The sequence below is a fragment of the Hemibagrus wyckioides genome, linkage group LG06 (genome assembly GCF_019097595.1).
Source record: "Hemibagrus wyckioides isolate EC202008001 linkage group LG06, SWU_Hwy_1.0, whole genome shotgun sequence".
Taxonomy (NCBI): domain Eukaryota; kingdom Metazoa; phylum Chordata; class Actinopteri; order Siluriformes; family Bagridae; genus Hemibagrus; species Hemibagrus wyckioides.
Window position 1 is genome coordinate 44,642,523 of NC_080715.1, and position 17,549 is coordinate 44,660,071.

At 42.2% G+C, this 17,549-nt stretch overlaps 3 protein-coding genes across 4 annotated transcripts; all 3 read right to left on the bottom strand.

The window, feature by feature from the left end:
• Positions 1 to 8,448: 8,448 nt before the first annotated feature.
• Positions 8,449 to 9,480, bottom strand: LOC131353898 (trace amine-associated receptor 1-like). The gene is made up of 2 exons (XM_058390978.1): positions 9,162 to 9,480; positions 8,449 to 9,089 (listed from the first exon to the last, which is right to left on the bottom strand). Exons 1-2 carry the CDS (start codon positions 9,478 to 9,480, stop codon positions 8,449 to 8,451), a joined length of 960 nt encoding a protein of 319 aa, XP_058246961.1.
• A 1,803-nt stretch (positions 9,481 to 11,283) lies between these two features.
• Positions 11,284 to 12,458, bottom strand: LOC131354973 (trace amine-associated receptor 1-like). Of its 2 annotated transcripts, XM_058393114.1 has the most exons (2): positions 12,438 to 12,458; positions 11,284 to 12,291 (listed from the first exon to the last, which is right to left on the bottom strand). In XM_058393114.1, the coding sequence occupies exons 1-2, from the start codon at positions 12,456 to 12,458 to the stop codon at positions 11,284 to 11,286; spliced, it is 1,029 nt and encodes a 342-aa protein (XP_058249097.1). The 2 variants fall into 2 exon arrangements, with proteins under 2 accessions (XP_058249097.1, XP_058249096.1); XM_058393113.1 differs by lacking the exon at positions 12,438 to 12,458 and having other exon boundaries at positions 11,284 to 12,315.
• A 2,024-nt stretch (positions 12,459 to 14,482) lies between these two features.
• On the bottom strand, positions 14,483 to 15,514 carry LOC131355036 (trace amine-associated receptor 1-like). Its single transcript, XM_058393215.1, has one exon. It carries the CDS (start codon positions 15,512 to 15,514, stop codon positions 14,483 to 14,485), a length of 1,032 nt encoding a protein of 343 aa, XP_058249198.1.
• Between the last annotated feature and the right edge of the window lie 2,035 nt (positions 15,515 to 17,549).

The following is a 17,549-nucleotide window of genomic DNA, read 5'->3' on the forward strand; positions in this document are numbered from 1 at the left end:
TCGCGACAGGGCATCTGCTTTCCCATTCTTAGACCCGGGGCGGTAGGAGACTGAAAACTTGAATCGTGTAAAGAATAGCGCCCACCTAGCTTGCCGTGGGTTGAGACGCTTGGCTTCCCGAAGATAGGCCAGATATCTGTGATCGGTAAGGACCAGGAACGGGTGGCGGGCCCCTTCGAGCCAGTGCCTCCATTCTTCCAGGGCAGCCTTTATCGATAGTAGTTCCCGGTTCCCTACGTCATAGTTCATTTCGGCCGGTGTGAGCTTTCGGGAGAAAAAGGCACAAGGATGCAGTTTGCCGGACTCTGGTTGGCGTTGAGAAAGCACAGCCCCTATCCCACAGCTCGAAGCGTCCACCTCCACTACGAACGGCAGCTCAGGGTTAGGATGACGGAGTATCGGAGCGGAAGAAAAACTTTTCTTAAGTTTCTGCAAAGCAGCTCTGGCATGATCAGTCCACTTTAATTTCTTGGGCTTGTCTTTCAGCAGTGAAGTCATTGGGCTAGCAATGGTACTGTAGTTCCTGATGAATCTCCTGTAAAAGTTCACAAATCCAAGGAAGCGTTGCAAACACTTGATGGAGGTAGGTTCGGGCCAGGATGTAATGGCGGACACTTTCGATTGATCCATTTCTACTCCTTCATGCAAGATTACATATCCTAGAAATGTTACTGTGGAATGGTGAAACTCACATTTCTCCAGTTTCACATAGAGATTGTGGTTGGTGAGGCGTTGGAGGACAGCACGAACATGAGAAACGTGTTGATCTAGGCTGGCAGAATATATGAGGATGTCATCTATGTAAGCAATGACGAATTTGTTTAGCATATCCCTGAACACTTCATTGATAAGTGACTGGAAGACGGCGGGGGCGTTCGTGAGTCCATATGGCATGACCAGATACTCGTAATGTCCATGTGTTGTGTGAAACGCTGTCTTCCATTCGTCGCCCTCCTTCATCCGGATGAGATTGTAGGCGCTGCGCAGGTCAAGCTTGGTGAAGATTTTGGCTCCTTGTAACTGTTCGAGGGCTGCGGGAACCAGGGGAAGAGGGTAAGGATACGGGACTGTGATTGCGTTCAGGCCTCGGAAGTCAATGCAGGGTCGAAGGCCGCCGTCCTTCTTTTCTACGAAGAACCCTGCTGCCGCTGGTGAGGTAGACGGGCGGATGTATCCAGCTGCAAGGGCTTCCTCAATATATTCCTCCATAGCAAGCTTTTCAGAAAGTGACAGGAGGTAAATACGATTCTTAGGTGGCGTGGTGTTCGGAAGAAGGTCAATGGCACAGTCCCAGGGTTGATGTGTGGGTAATCTGGCGGCCTTTTCTTTACTGAAGACCTCTTGGAAATCTTGGTATTCTTTAGGGAGTGTGACTTGGAGCAATGATTCGTGGCTTTCGATAGACATGGAAAGGCATGGACGGGTTATCGGGTTGCAAAAACAGTTCTCTAGGCAGAAGGTAGACCACCTTTTTAATTCCCCCTCCTTCCATGAAATGTCCGGGTCATGAAGTTGAAGCCAGGGAAGGCCTAGGATGACAGGGTTTGATGGTGAGGAAATAACGAAAAATCTCAGTCTTTCTCTGTGAAATAATCCGATCTGAACCTCCATGAGAGGTGTGTGGTGAGTAAGAAGGCCCTCCCCAATGGGCTGATCATTTATGGCAGTGACTTTTAACGGCGGAGTGCATGGGATAGTTGATAGACAGCAACCTGGTCCGTGAGCTCGGCCTATCAGGTTCACTGCTGATGTGGAGTCAACCAGCGCTGTGACGAAAAAACGAGAGTCATTGTGAAGGACGAAGGCAGGAAGAGAAACCTTAGAAACCAGCTTCACGACTTCTCTCTGGGATGTGGCAGGCTTCTCTGGGCATTGGAAGACTCTGTGACCTGGTTGTCCACAGTAGAAGCACAGCTGCATCTGCACACGGCGTTCATGCTCAACCTCAGAAACACGAGACCTCCCCAGTTGCATAGGCTCGGTGACTTCCTCCTTCTGGCTGTGGTATTCCATAGTGCCACGTGGTGAGGAACGAGGTGTGGGGGTGCGAGTACGATGCTGGCGCCGCAGGTTGTCAAGGCGAATAGCAGTGGATATGTACTGGGAGAGAGTAACATCGGTGTCTCTGCACGCCATTTCCGCCTTCAGCTCTCTAGTAAGTCCTTCCCGAAACACCGCTATTAATGCCGCCTCATTCCAGCCTGACTGAGCAGCGAGCGTGCGGAACTTAATAGCAAAATCAGCAGCTGTATCAGTTCCTTGGCGTAATTCCAGTAATAGGACAGAAATGTCTTTACCTCCTGCCGGATACTCAAACACTTCCCTGATCAGATTCACGAAGTAATCAGCTGAGGTCTTGACCTGAGGATCCGAATCCCACACAGCCGAAGCCCAATCCAGCACCTTGCCCGTCAGCAGAGATAAAAGGAATGCGCATCTGATGCTATCGCTGCAGTATACCTCCGGCTGTTGAGCGAAAAAGTTGTCACACTGGTGCAGGAAACCTCGGCATCGATCCGCGGCACCATCAAACTTTTCTGGCAGAGCGAAGCGTGGAAATTCACTGCGCGGAGGCGGAACTGGAGCTGCGGCGGGAGATTGTCGTTGTCGTAGCAGCGCGTTGGTGGCTTTTAACGCCTCCACCTGGTCCTGGTAGAACCGGATCATACAATATATTGCCAAAAGTATTCGCTCACCCATCCAAATAATCAGAATCAGGTGTTCCAATCACTTCCATGGCCACAGGTGTATAAAATCAAGCACCTAGGCATGCAGACTGTTTTTACAAACATTTGTGAAAGAATGGGTCGCTCTCAGGAGCTCAGTGAATTCCAGCGTGGAACTGTGATAGGATGCCACCTGTGCAACAAATCCAGTCGTGAAATTTCCTCGCTCCTAAATATTCCACAGTCAACTGTCAGCTGTATTATAAGAACGTGGAAGTGTTTGGGAAAGACAGCAACTCAGCCACGAAGTGGTAGGCCACGTAAACTGACGGAGCGGGGTCAGCGGATGCTGAGGCGCATAGTGCGAAGAGGTCGCCAACTTTCTGCAGAGTCAATCGCTACAGACCTCCAAACTTCATGTGGCCTTCAGATGAGCTCAAGAACAGTGCGCAGAGAGCTTCATGGAATGGGTTTCCATGGCCGAGCAGCTGCATCCAAGCCATACGTCACCAAGTGCAATGCAAAGCGTCGGATGCAGTGGTGTAAAGCACGCCGCCACTGGACTCTAGAGCAGTGGAGACGCGTTCTCTGGAGTGACGAATCGCGCTTCTCCATCTGGCAATCCGATGGACGAGTCTGGGTTTGGCAGTTGCCAGGAGAACGGTACTTGTCTGACTGCATTGTGCCAAGTGTAAAGTTTGGTGGAGGGGGGTTATGGTGTGGGGTTGTTTTTCAGGAGCTGGTCTTGGCCCCTTAGTTCCAGTGAAAGCATACCAAGACATTTTGGACAATTCCATGCTTTGCTTCCACTTTGTGGGAACAGTTTGGAGCTGGCCCCTTCCTCTTCCAAAATGACTGTGCACCAGTGCACAAAGCAAGGTCCATAAAGACATGGATGACAGAGTCTGGTGTGGAGGAACTTGACTGGCCTGCACAGAGTCCTGACCTCAACCCGATAGAACACCTTTGGGATGAATTAGAGCGGAGACTGAGAGCCAGGCCTTCTCCTCCAACATCAGTGTGTGACCTCACAAATGCACTTCTGGAAGAATGGTCAAAAATTCCATAATTGCCATAATGCCATAAACACACTCCTAAACCTTGTGGACAGCCTTCCCAGAAGAGTTGAAGCTGTTATAGCTGCAAAGGGTGGACCGACGTCATATTGAACCCTATGGATTAGGAATGGGATGTCACTAAAGTTCATATGCGAGTCAAGGCAGGTGAGCGAATACTTTTGGCAATATAGTGTATGTCCTTGGCGAACTAAGGTTGCACGAGGATCCGCTGGATTCTCTGAAGGCGAAGTATTCTGTAAGGACGCGCTCGAGGCAGGCATAGTAGAATCCATATGCAGATCTTTATTCACAAAAACGGCAGGCAAGAATCGGAATCGATATGGCAAAGCGAAAGGGTCAAAAACCGGAAAATCAAGAACTAGCGAACAGAAACCAAAACCGCAAAACCGAGACTCGTAGAAAACAGAAACAGGCAAAGATCATACACGTAGCAGGCAATCAGGAACAATAAACAAGGCTTGGTACGTAATCCACTAGAGAGAACAATACTTCGCAGTGAACAATAGGCAGCGTGCTGCTTAAATACCCGAGTAAGACAGGAAGTGAGTTTGCAAATGTCAGTATTCGGGTGATGGCTCCCTCTGGTGCTCTGGTTCTGCAAGCATCGTTACAGACTGCTGCTGAATTTGCAAATTGGGTCGAACTTGGACCAAGCGCCTTGATTTGTTCCTTTTCTTCATCTGAACGCCTTGTGAAAGGGTATTTTTTGAATCATTACCTGTCCGTTAACTGACCATCTCCTGAGTGGTAATGAGACTTATTGAGAATGTTCCAATCAAATGAGGCCAAATATATAAAAACAATATTGATTTGCTAACAACAAAAGTGGGAGGGTCCGGGAGCCCCAAGGAAAATTTGAAACAAGCCAATCAGAACTCAAGTCACATGCTTTTCAAAAGTTCACGTAACCACATACACACTCGTTTGTCATGCACACACATACATACACACATACTCACACACAAATGAGCCAAATACAGTTTTGATTTTTTTTATTTTAAATAAATAATAATATGACTAACAGCGGAATAGAACAACTACATGATTTTATTTCATTATGTAAATATATAATTATTGTTAACGTATTAAAGTAGCATTATTCTTTGACTAAATTTAATGGGGCAGTGCCCCAGCGACCTCTATTGACTTTCCGCCACCGAAAGACAATCAGTAGCATTCATGCTGTTGAGTTTTGCACGCTGTTGTTAAGCTCATTCAGCGTTCGCGTGTCTGTGTTTCCAGCCAGGCAATTGCACCTCATGGTTCGAGTCCCGTGTCTTTCAAGATAGTGTGCTGGATTTGATCATTGTTTCATGGCTTTCTGTCATCCTCTCAGCTGAGTCTAATACCTCGCTTTAGCTCTGGGAGCTTGCCTTATGATTTCGCTCGACCTAGATGAAGATGTAGTGCTGTCTGCATTGGACTCTGAAGAGCTTCATGTGGGCAACAACGAGCAAGCAGCAACCACCACATTCTATGGTGTTTAAAAAGTGCTTAGGGGCAGGTCCCCCAGGTGAGAGAAGACCTGGGGTTGGTCATCTCCACTTGGTGGGCCAGAAAGGAAAACCTAATGTTTGATAGCTAGGGTTTTCAGGGATGCCCCTTTGGGGCTATTCCATTGTTGCCTACCCTACCATCTCTAGTGTTTCAGGGTTCGGCCATGACTACCCATGCTCCTGCTGCTTGTGTCACCATCTACTGGGTTAGCACCTGTCAGCTTGCTGTTTCAGGGCATTAGGCGAGGTAACAACAGCGAGAGATTAACACCTCTCTCAGACCACCTGGCAGCGTGGAAGCTTCTGTCAGGTGTTTCACAATGGGTTTCATGGGAAAAGTCTACAGAATCCCGTTTGCCTCCTGTCCTTCTTCTTTCAGGGTGTGCTGCCTACTGTTGTTGGTACAGACCAAAAATCATTCCTCCAGGAGGAACTTCTCTCGCATCTGAGAAAAGGACCATAGAGCACATTCCTCTCCTATGTCAAGCCTCTGGCTGCTATGGTGGCTGCTCCCAAGCTAAGAACTGTGTGCTCTGAATTGTATGCTAAGACCTACAAGTTTGAGATGTTAACACTTAAGGCCGACTGGTTTGCAACGATAATCCTGAAGGGTGCCTATCTTCACATCTTCACATCTTGCCAGAGCACAGGAGACTCCCCTGGTTTCTTTTGGGGTGAACCATACCAGTGATGGGTTCTCCATTTAGGCCTAGTCTTATTGCTTACCCTCACAAAGTGCACAGAGTCTACTCTGGCATCACTGCACCCAGGGCATCCGTTTACTTAATTATGCAGATGTCTGGCTTATCTTGGCTCACTCGAGGGAAGGGGCAGCCAGTCATTGATATGCTGTGCTTGCCATCATAAGGTCACTAGGCCTCAACCTAGCAAAGTGTGTGCTTTCTCTCTCGCTGAGAACTACCTTCTTGGGAATAGTTTGGGATTTAGTCACAATGCGGGCATGTCTGTCTCCTGTTCTGGGGGATTGAATTTATGATTCATTAAGTTTCCCCTTCTTATGTGGACTGACCCTGGTTTCTTACCTTGGGTCTCACTCTTAGGGCGTGTCATCACATGAATCTTATGACAGATGCCCCCTCTCAGATTGAGGAACCATCCTAGATTGTTGGCCCACCCATGGCATTTAGGAGGGCTCCTGTCTATCATGGCACACAGGTGGTCCCCTTCATCATTCATTAGGGCAGCATGTTTGTGCCCTCTGTTCAGATTGGTGTACCAGATCTGGCCCTAGGTAGAGACCAGATTTCTCTCGCTGAGTGCGATTTACAGTCCAGAGAACATAATCGGGATGCAGGCTTTCTGCTGAAGCAGGGGATAAGGCCCGGGGAATGGAATCTATACTTGTAGGCGGTGGAATGCATATGGTAATTTTATTGGCCTTGTTCACTTCTCAACCCAATGTGAGTCTGAGTCTCCCATACTGCTACTACTATAAGCCTGTCATCCGGCCTTTCAACAGGACTACTGCCCTCTGACCCATGAGTCAGCAGAGCATGAGAAACTGCACCTGCTGTGCCCAGTTTGGGTTCTCATTGATCTAGCACATGGTGCAAGTCCTCTCCTTCTTTGCCTGCTTTGGCGGCTGCAAGAAAAGTAATCCAGTCTCTAAACAGTATCTTGTGCTTGGTAGTGGTAGCTATCTCCTAGGCCTATGAGGAGCACTCTTTGGCTTCGCCTCCAGAAATTACGGCTTACTCCACTAGCTGTATCGCCTTGTCTAGCACTGGCTAGAGGCATTCCCCTCCAGGATATTTCTGCTGCATTGGGTTGGTCCTCTCTGTCCACTTTCATCAGGTTCTATAACCTTGACCTGGACCCAAATCCTGGTCCTGGGTATTACAGGGCTAATGGTGCACTGCTTCCAGCTTGTTTGTGCCCTTTCACGACCTCCTGGACAGACATCTCCCATCCCCGATGTTGCGGCATTGATATTAGCTTTTCCACTGAAACCATGATGCAGTTTCGAGTTCCCTTGAAACGGAACTACACCAGGTCACGTATGTTACCCGATTCCCTGAGAAGGGAATGATATTCTACATCACTAGAACCAGGTTGCATATGTAACCTGGTTTAGTTTTACTCCAAGTTAGTGGAGTTGCCATTGGTTTCAGCACCTGTACTCCTACATGAACTGGTCTGTAACAGGATTTTTTAATAGTAGTTTGGATCCTGGCTTACTTGTACTACAGAGAGGGTACATTTTTCAATTATTATAAAGAAGTCTCTCTAGCTAAGGATGCTAAATGATTTAAATGTATAATACAGTATAATTTAAGGTTCATACAGCTAACATCTTAGGCCACCCAGGGATCCAGAGAACCACATCTCTCCTAAAAAACACTTTCTGTTGGCCGTCCCTAGCCTGTGATATGGAGGCCTATATCAAAGCCTGCCAGACTTGTGCTCAATCCAAGTCAAGTCACCAGCTCCCTGTGGGACTGCTGGAACCATACAAATCTCAGTAGACCTTATCCACCACCTTTCGAGTTTCAATGTATGCACCACCATCCTGGTAGCTATTCCCTCCTCAACTCCAGATGCTAGAAGAGTCTACTTCAGTACCTTGTGGACTGTGAGGGATATGGAAAATTACTGCTTTAATTTGTGAATTCTACCAATCCCGCCCAGACAAACCTACACCTAGACCTCCTGGCCGACCTCGCCAGAGACCACCAGGAGGTGTTCTTAGAGGTGGGGGGCTAGATCCTAGACCATTTGCCTCAGGGACTTCTTTATATTATGATTACAGATTCTGATGTTATGGGGTGAAAAAGTGGCTTAATACCTATAACAGGCAAAGATGCTGTACACCTGTAAAATTGTACATTGGAATTTTAATCAGTGTGTTATACAGAAGAGGATTTTTTCATTTATTACATCTGGTTTGCTCAGTAAGATTTACATTTGGGCTTAGCAGATTATCCTCAGCTCTCACATAATCTTAATGAATCATAAATTCAACTGAAAAATGCAATATGTAACATTTTATTTGGTAATCATAATTTAAAGTCCAGATTTGTGTGTTTGTGTACAGTTTGAAGGGTGAAGGTATAACTCAAGAATGGAGAAAATGGTGTCAGCTGATAATAATATATTACAAACCAGTCATTTTTAAACAGTTTTATTTCACCTGTGAAGATGCCAGACACATGGAGCCAAGAACCAGTTTTAATTTCAAACAGTCAATTAAAATAATTTAGTGTATGAAGAATCAGTCAGAAATATTTCACCTGACAGAATGACTCGAAAAGCTTGTCTGAACCAGCTGTAGAAAAATGCATACACTATCGGATTACATGTTGAGTTGAAATATGCCACCCAGATTGCTACATCAAACACAACTGGAGGAAGTGAATATCCTGTAAATGGATCGATAGAGTAACAGGTAAAGAACGGCACCCAGGATGTCAGAAAAACTCCCACAATTATGGCTAACGTTTTCGTGGCCTTCCGTTCCGACTTGCTCATACCACCTTTTTCCTCGACTGTCTTCATCTGTGCATTTGTGGATTGAATTGCACGAGCTTGTCTTTGTGCTGTGAGGAGGATTTTTGCATATACACAAAGCATGATTACAGCAGGGATGTAAAAGCAGAACATAGAAAACACTACAGCTCCCACTTTGGCTTGAAAAACCATGCAGGCGCCATAACAAACAAAGTTATTGTAATAAAACTCTTCATTTCCAAGAATATTGAGCTCCAGAAATATCATCCCAAACCCAACAGATACAGAAATGCTCCAACACACAACAATCATGAATCTAATGGTAGTAGGAGTAATTGTACTGTAATACAGAAGTGGATGACATACAGCATAATATCGATCTGAGGAAATAATACACAGGTTTAAAATGGATGCAGTGCACACAGTGACGTCCAAACTGCTGTGTATTTTACAAAAGGTACTTCCTAAGTACCAGCAAGTTTCCACTGAGCGTATCATGCTGGGAGGCATCACTATTCCTCCTACAAGCAGATCAGCAACAGCCAGAGAGAGAATGAGGTAATTAGTTGATGTGTGCAGCTGCCTGAAATGTACCACAGTTATAATCACAAGCAGGTTTCCGATCACAGTGATGAGAGAAGACGTGCTAAAGAGGATGTAGAGCAAAACCCGAACTTCCAGAGAATAATCAATCTTCACACACGAGGTATTGAGGGAACTGAAACAAAGTGAAGGCTCCTCCAGAATCTCCAAATCGATGATATCGTCCATCTACTGCTCTCACAACAACTTGCAGATCTGCAGTTAATTAATATAAAATAGTTTATGGCATTACCAGCTCATTTTTAAGTTATATTATATCTATGATACACAATAAACATATGACCTTGACTAATATTCTTTATATAAGAATTCTTATGAAGAATTTCTGATGACTGTATTAAAAATAATTTATCATACCTTGATCTGTACCATGTCAAGGAAAGATAACCAGAGAAAAGAACATGTAAATTTATAGTCTGCTTTAGCCAATAGCAGTCCATCAGGTTAATCCCTGATGGGAGAAAACCAAACAGTCAAATATCCAGAGAATAGCTTATGGTTTAATGAGGTTTACTCCATTAAAAAAACATGCAAATTGAATGGATACTGATTACGATCTAGGCCATAATGTTATATTTTATCCAAATGGGTTTGTGAAAGCATTATATCTAATCTTCAACTCAGTGATCATTATAGACAAAGCAATGATGAACTGAGCTCCAAAAGGGACTTTCTGTGCTTATAGACCCTCCTAATGGCAGATATTTTTGCACAGATTGTGGTGTAACGTAGTGAGCAGAAGACAGACAGAAATGCAGAACCTCAGAATTTGCTTTATTAGGGCAAATCCAGAAATCAGTGTTAGTGCTCAGAGTGGTGGTCAAAACACAGGCAGACTCCAGAATATTTACAAATCTCAAAGAACTTACAGGCAAATGTCTAGGAAACAAGGAATCAGTGAAACACTGAAACCCAGGCTTGAACATAATGGGAAAAATACACAGTAATATGTCCCAATGAGATAAAGAAACAAATCAGGGTAAAACATGGAAATAAGTGAATACAATCACAATCAACACAATGAGAAGGACAAGAGAGTCATTAGCCCCTGGGTAAAATATCCATGAGCACTAGATACTGCCATTAGCTAGAAAGAAGTAAACCCTATTAAAATAAACCTCAACTTCTTTATCCTGAAAGACCTAGGATCATTCAGGTTATGAAACTACAGTTCATTCATTCAGAAGAAAAGTTTTAAAAGGAAGTTTTGAACCTGTTATATGGCTGATCACCAGGCTGTATTCAACTCTTTACTAAGCACTTGGGCAAGTACTACTACTAAACCTACTCTGGCAGGAAATGGAGGAAAAAAAACCTTGCCAAAGCCTCTGTCAATACCTGTACTCTCACACTAATATCTCTGTAACAGACGTTTAGTTTAATGTAAGTCTTGGTGTTTGGTCTATTTGTAATAGAGTGAGAATACATTTTTCAATACTTATTACAAAATGTTTCTACAAGTCTCTATGATCAAGAGTGTGTGTTTAAAATAATCTGCAGAACACATCAGTGATGTCCACTTCTGTTTACTAAATAATGTTTGTGGCCTGACATAAACAGTGATATTTATGAATGCAGTATGTTAGTGCCTACAGAGGACAGTTCCCATGGAAATGTCTCACTCAGGTTACCTGCAGGACTAGTACACTCCCTGCCACATGATCTATGGCCCCAGACTCCATTATATCAAGCTACCAGGGAAGAAATATTAATCCCAATAATTGCTATCAGTCCTAAGCTTTGAAACACACACACTACAGGGTTCACATCTGGAGATTGGGCAGTGGGCTCTTATTTTTTTCCAGAGCTGTATCTGAGCAATGATCAGTATAAACAACATTGATGGAAATGCAGCTCCAAACACATCCTGGCATTTACATACACAAGAGAGTATAAAAGTAGAAGGAGGGAATGGGACAACTAAAACAAATGATGATAGAATTTGAACCAAGCTGTGTACAATTTTAGATTTCAAAACAATCGAGTGTGTGAGGAATTAGCCTGAAATATTCCCCCAGACAGAATGACTCGAAAAGCTTGTCTGAACCAGCTGTAGAAAAATGCATACACTATCGGATTACATGTTGAATTGAAATATCCAACCCAAAGGAAGACATCAAACACAACTGGAGGAACCGAATATCCTGTAAATGGATCTATACAGTTACAGATAAAGAACGGCACCCAGGATGTCAGAAAAACTCCCACAATTATGGCTAACGTTTTCGTGGCCTTCCGTTCCGACTTGCTCATACCAGCTTTTTCCTCGACTGTCTTCATCTGTGCATTTGTGGATTGAATTGCACGAGCTTGTCTTTGTGCTGTGAGGAGGATTTTCATGTACACACAAAGCATGATTACAGCAGGGATGTAAAAGCAGAGCATAGAAAACACCACAGCTCCCACTTTGGCTTGAAAAACCATGCAGGTGCCTTCACAAACAAAGTTATTGTAATAAAATTCTTCATTTCCAAGAATATTGAGCTCCAGAAATATCATCCCAAACCCAACAGATACAGAAATGCTCCAACACACAACAATCATGAATCTAATGGTAGTAGGAGTCATTTTACTGTAATACAGAAGTGGATGACATACAGCATAATATCGATCTAAAGAAATAATACACAGGTTTAAAATGGATGCAGTGCACACAGTGACGTCCAAACTGCTGTGTATTTTACAAAAGGTACTTCCTAAGTACCAGCAAGTTTCCACTGAGCGTATCATGCTGGGAGGCATCACTATTCCTCCTACAAGCAGATCAGCAACAGCCAGAGAGAGAATGAGGTAATTAGTTGATGTGCGCAGCTGCCTGAAATGTACCACAGTTATAATCACAAGCAGGTTTCCGATCACAGTGATGAGAGAAGACGTGCTAAAGAGGATGTAGAGCAAAACCCGAACTTCCAGAGAATAATCAATCTTCACACACGAGGTATTGAGGGAACTGAAACAAAGTGAAGGCTCCTCCAGAATCTCCAAATCGATGATATTGTCCATCTACAGTGCTCACAACCCCGTCCAGATCTGGGAATGTAAAGTTCAGACTATAGCATTACCACATCATTAGCACAATGTCATGAAGTTAAAATATCATCAGAAATACACAATTATCTAATGACTTTGACATGTGTAGATGACATACATAGAAACTTGGAGTGATTATAGAGTTTATAGAGTGTTTATGATTATAGATTGATCAAAATTCATGAAGTTCTTAAGATTTGTATTCATAATAATTCATCATACCTTCCTCTGGACCATGAAGTTGAAGTTAGCCCAAGATAAGAAGATCTAAATTTATAGTCTGTCTTGGCCAATAGCAATCCATAAAGTAATTCCTGGTGGAGCCTGATGGGGAAATAAACAACCGCCCCAAAGCCAGGAAACCATAATGCGGTATAACAGCGCTAAAGAAAAGGCTTGGAACTAATGTGATAAATGTGCAATTAAACTTTGATGCTTTTTGTGATTGTCGTTGCACTTAACGTTATCATGCCTGTGTGTTTAGTAGAAGAGAACCATGACAGATTACCTGCTGCCTGATGGCTTTACAGGAAATTCCTTACTAGTATGAAAACAAGTTAATATCCCTACCCAAATTCACACACTGCTTGCTCTCAGTCATTTCCACAAGTTTCCGTCCAACCTGCAGGTGAAATATGATGTAGACTGTAGACCTTTTGGCTGCAGTGAGCACATTCTTTAACCAGGCAGGGCTTGGTCAACACAACATATGGATGAGGGTCTCAATGATGTCAGGCCTTCATTAGGTTTCATATGCAACATTTTCAGATTAGTGTTCTCTTGGCAACAGGGCAAAAGAGGGCATGTTGCCCAGTGGAAAGGGGAAGTAACAGGGCATTAGGCTCATTAATAGCACAATGCCACAGTCTCTGATGGCCAGTAATCTAAAGAGCAAATCAGCCGTGCCTTCTGGGTTAAAGGGATAACATTCTCTTCTGTCAATCAGAGCAAGGCTGATGAACTGTGGGCATCTGTCAGCTGATGTATGCAGGGCAGAGGAGGGAGAAATTTGGAGGAGATTCACTTATTTTAACGAAGAATTTTTGAAATTCATGATGTAGAAAAAAAGTATTCATTCTTCTTACTTTTTTCACAAAAAATCTAAATAGCTCAGTGATTCCCTCCTCTTCTACTGATTTATTTAGGGAAAATTTATCTCATCTAAAAAATCTCTCACATAAAGGGGGTAAATATTTTGCACAATAGATTCTATTCACTGACTGTATTCTTTGAGATGAAGTTTAAGATGAAGATTGTTTCTAGTTTTTTCCCCCAAGTAGTGGAAGTGGGGGGAGGTGTAATATTTCTAAATTAAAAAACATGGTCATATACTCTCATGAAATGTTTTTATTTCTATTTTCTTAATAAACAGTATGTTTCACCCATGAGGCATGTCACTGAGGTGTTTGGTGGAGGACCATTATTTTATTTTACTAATAAAACCTATTCAGTTCACATAAACTTAGGTACTACTGTGGTACAGTTGATGGCGTCTTGGAGAATAGAAATTACTGTGTATTTATTTCAGAGAAATGATTCAGAATACCTTTCATGCTATGATAAACAGGATATATGTTACATAAGACTGTGTGAAGAATATCAGCTTTGTTTCTGTACAGTAGGCAGCATTTTACGGCAAAATAAAAAACATATTTGGGCCCAACATTATGATTGTTGTTATGGTTGTAGTAAATTTTCTAAAAATGTAGTGTATTTCTTTTACATGTACAATTAACAGCTAATTTCAAAATTTTGCACTCAATTTTATGTAGATTGAGAAAATGAAAAGTAGATTATTATTGTAACTGTTACGCATTTTTTGGGAAGCAATTTACAATTAAATTTCAATTCTAACAATTATCAACTCATTTTTTTTCTTGGTAGAGACATAAATCTTATGCACTTGGGTAGTTGTACAAAATGTAAAATCTACAAAAATTATGATGTGCAAAAAAAAATGCATTTAAAAATAATGAGTTACATCATACATCAGGAAAGCTTTGGGGGTTTTTTCTGTTTGTTCTGTGAACATATAGTTCTATAATTAAATAATATTTAACATATACAGTAAATTATGCCAGAACAAACTGGAGCACATTTTTGAAATATTTAACATCAGGATATCATTTCAATTTTTTAGTCAGTGTGAAAAAAGATTCATTCTTGAAGAGCCCGACTGAAATATTTTCCCAGACAACACGCTCCGCAGTGCTTTCCTAAACCACTTGTAGAAGAAAGCGTACACGATCGGGTTACAGGTTGAATTTAGATATCCGATCCACACCAGCATATCGAACAATACAGGAGGAATCAAATAACCGATGAAAGGATCGATGACATTGCAGATAAAAAACGGCATCCAGAGAGAAAGAAACACGCCCATAATCACCGCCAGAGTTTTTGTTGCCTTCTTCTCTTCTTTGCTTATCATCATTTGCGCTTTATTTTTCGAGTCCTGAATGGACTTGGCTTGTTTTTGTGCAACCTGGAATATTTTCGTGTAAACACTAAGCATGATGATTCCTGGGAAATAAAAGGAGAGCAAAGAGGAAGCGGTGCTGGAGGCGACACTTTGGAACAAAACACAACCACCTTCACAGGCAATGTTTTCATTATAAAAATCTTCAATGCCCAGGACGTTGAGACCAAGAAATATTATTCCGAATCCAACTGCGACCGAAACACTCCAGCAAATGGAAATCATAACCAATGTGACAAAAGGTGTAATTATGGTCTGATACAACAAGGGATGACACACAGCATAATATCGATCGACAGATATAAAACACAGGTTTAAAATGGACGCGGTGCACAACGTGATATCAACACTGCTGTGAATTTTACAGAATAAAGACCCCAAATACCAGCAGGTTTCTACGGATCGAATCATGCTGGGAGGCATTACAAATCCTCCTAACAACAAATCCGTTACAGCCAGAGACAAGACGAGATAATTAGTGGGCATGTGGAGCTGTTTAAAATGAATGATGCTGAGGATGACAAAAAAGTTTCCGAATACTGTCAAAATCACCACCAAGCCGAAAAACACATAGAGCGGCACTCTGAGGACCAGTGGGTACGAGGATTTTGGACAGGAACCGTTCAAAAATTCATAGCAAAGAGGAATGACTTCCAGGGTCAGAGTTTGACTCGAGTTCATTTCGAAATCCATCTGCTGAGAGGTTTTGCTTCCTGTAAATAAATAAATAACAAAATAGGAAAGTAAAGTTCAAGTTTAAAGCGGTTTCCCTATAACATCGTTCAGAACACAGTAATTATATTTTCACTCACCATAAATCCTCCCTCAGGTGGACTGACCAGTTACTATGTCCTGTTTATAATCCTACTTATGCTCCCCTCTTTGTACCAAGCCTAACTCATGTTTTATTCCCAGTGGTCAGTGAAAACCCAGACCAGGCCGATATTCCCATTCTAATTGGCTGTAAAGGCTAATAATGTCTCCATGGATTTAAAAAAAAAAAAACAAACAGAGGTGTAAAGGGAGGAAATTAGGCCACTATAGGGAACTGGACAGTGTTGATGTCTCAGGAGGCACATATTTGCTGTTTGGAAGCGTATTTTGTTGCTCTATTATATTCAGAGCTTCCAACATTGCCAATAAAATCCTAGTAGGCCAAAAAAAAGAGAGTATATTCAACCCTGTGGCATCTTGTTTTAAACAGCTGTATAAAGTTCACCTAGATAAAGCACACAAGCTGTGAATGTCCTGAAATTTTCCCATTAATTGAATTTTCAGCAGAAAAGTGTCATTTTCAGGTGTGTCCAACAAAATTTGATGCTGTTGAATAGCAGCGATGCTCCCTATAGTGTAAATCTATGAAACTGGTATTGCTCTGTTTGGTAATGTAATGCCTCAGGTATTTGAATGCATTATTGAGCTGGATATATTGTGCACATAGTATAAAGAGATATACTGAATATATTTATAAAGTGACACTGTAGTGCTAGAGCATGTGTCAGTGCTGTGACACCGACATGAATCTGTGTAGAATTTAAACCAGCTTTCACTCTTTATTACAAACCCATGATGTCTAGTTGACCAGCACTGTGCTGATGAGAAATAGATCATCCCCTTTAACCTCTTCAGCTCTGGAAGGTGTCCAAACAGCCAAAGAATCTTAAAGCCTTACTTCTTACCTGGCTTTGACCAACACATTTATAACGACAAAGAAAACAAATGGACACAGTGAATGAAGCCTGTGTTTGTTTTTGTTTTGTGTTTTTCTCACGGCTGTCAGGAACAGAGATGGGATTTTATAACGAGACAGACAGTTGTTTGGTTGCTTCTCTTAAAGCTTAAAAGGCCAGTCTTAAAGTTTTAAGAGGCGCCCAGTGTTGAGATCTAAACTATATTATATAACATATAACAATACTATGTGTTATATATGTATAGAGTAGCTTTTTGTTATTCATAAAGCTAACTGATGTGTTCTAAAAGATAAAATTATATATATTTAGTGCATCGCGTGTTGTGTGTATTTTAATGTATTTGATGTTCTGCACTGAATCTGCCACACTGCCATTTATTCAACTTTAATGAGATAATAAAGTGGTGCAGAAACAAACACACAGTGATGTGTGTCTACCGTCGTTAGGAGTGTGTTGTTTTCACTCCACTGAGCAGAGACACATCCATATTACTCTCTGAGTTAGAAAACGTCTGCAGGTGATAGATGTGTAGAAATTTTATTTAAAAAGGTCCTGGTTGTTTAGAATGAAGCTGAAACTGAACTGTATGTCCATGTAGAAAAGGTTTAAATAAGTCATTTATACAGAGACGGACAGATGGTGTGTGTCTGAAACTTTATAATTAAGCTGTTTTATTTACGCACAGATCAACACTCAGGTTATTAAATCTGTAACACACCGCCTCACTCGGTCCAAACACAGACACAGGAACAGATTTAATGGTTCAGGTCAGTGACCCGTGTTGATTTAAAACGAACATTAATGTCATATTCCTTCAATAAAACATGACACTGCGCCTGATTACTGTTCAACTCACTGCAGCGTTCTGATTGGCCGAGAGCGGTACAGCCAATAATGTGAAGAAGAGTCGAAAACAATTAACACTGTGTGTGTGTGTGTGTGTGTGTGTGTGTGTGTGTAATTCAGCCTGATGATGAGCATCAAAATGACAGAAAATCAATAATCAGTAATCGAGTGATAGATAATGTGATAGTAAT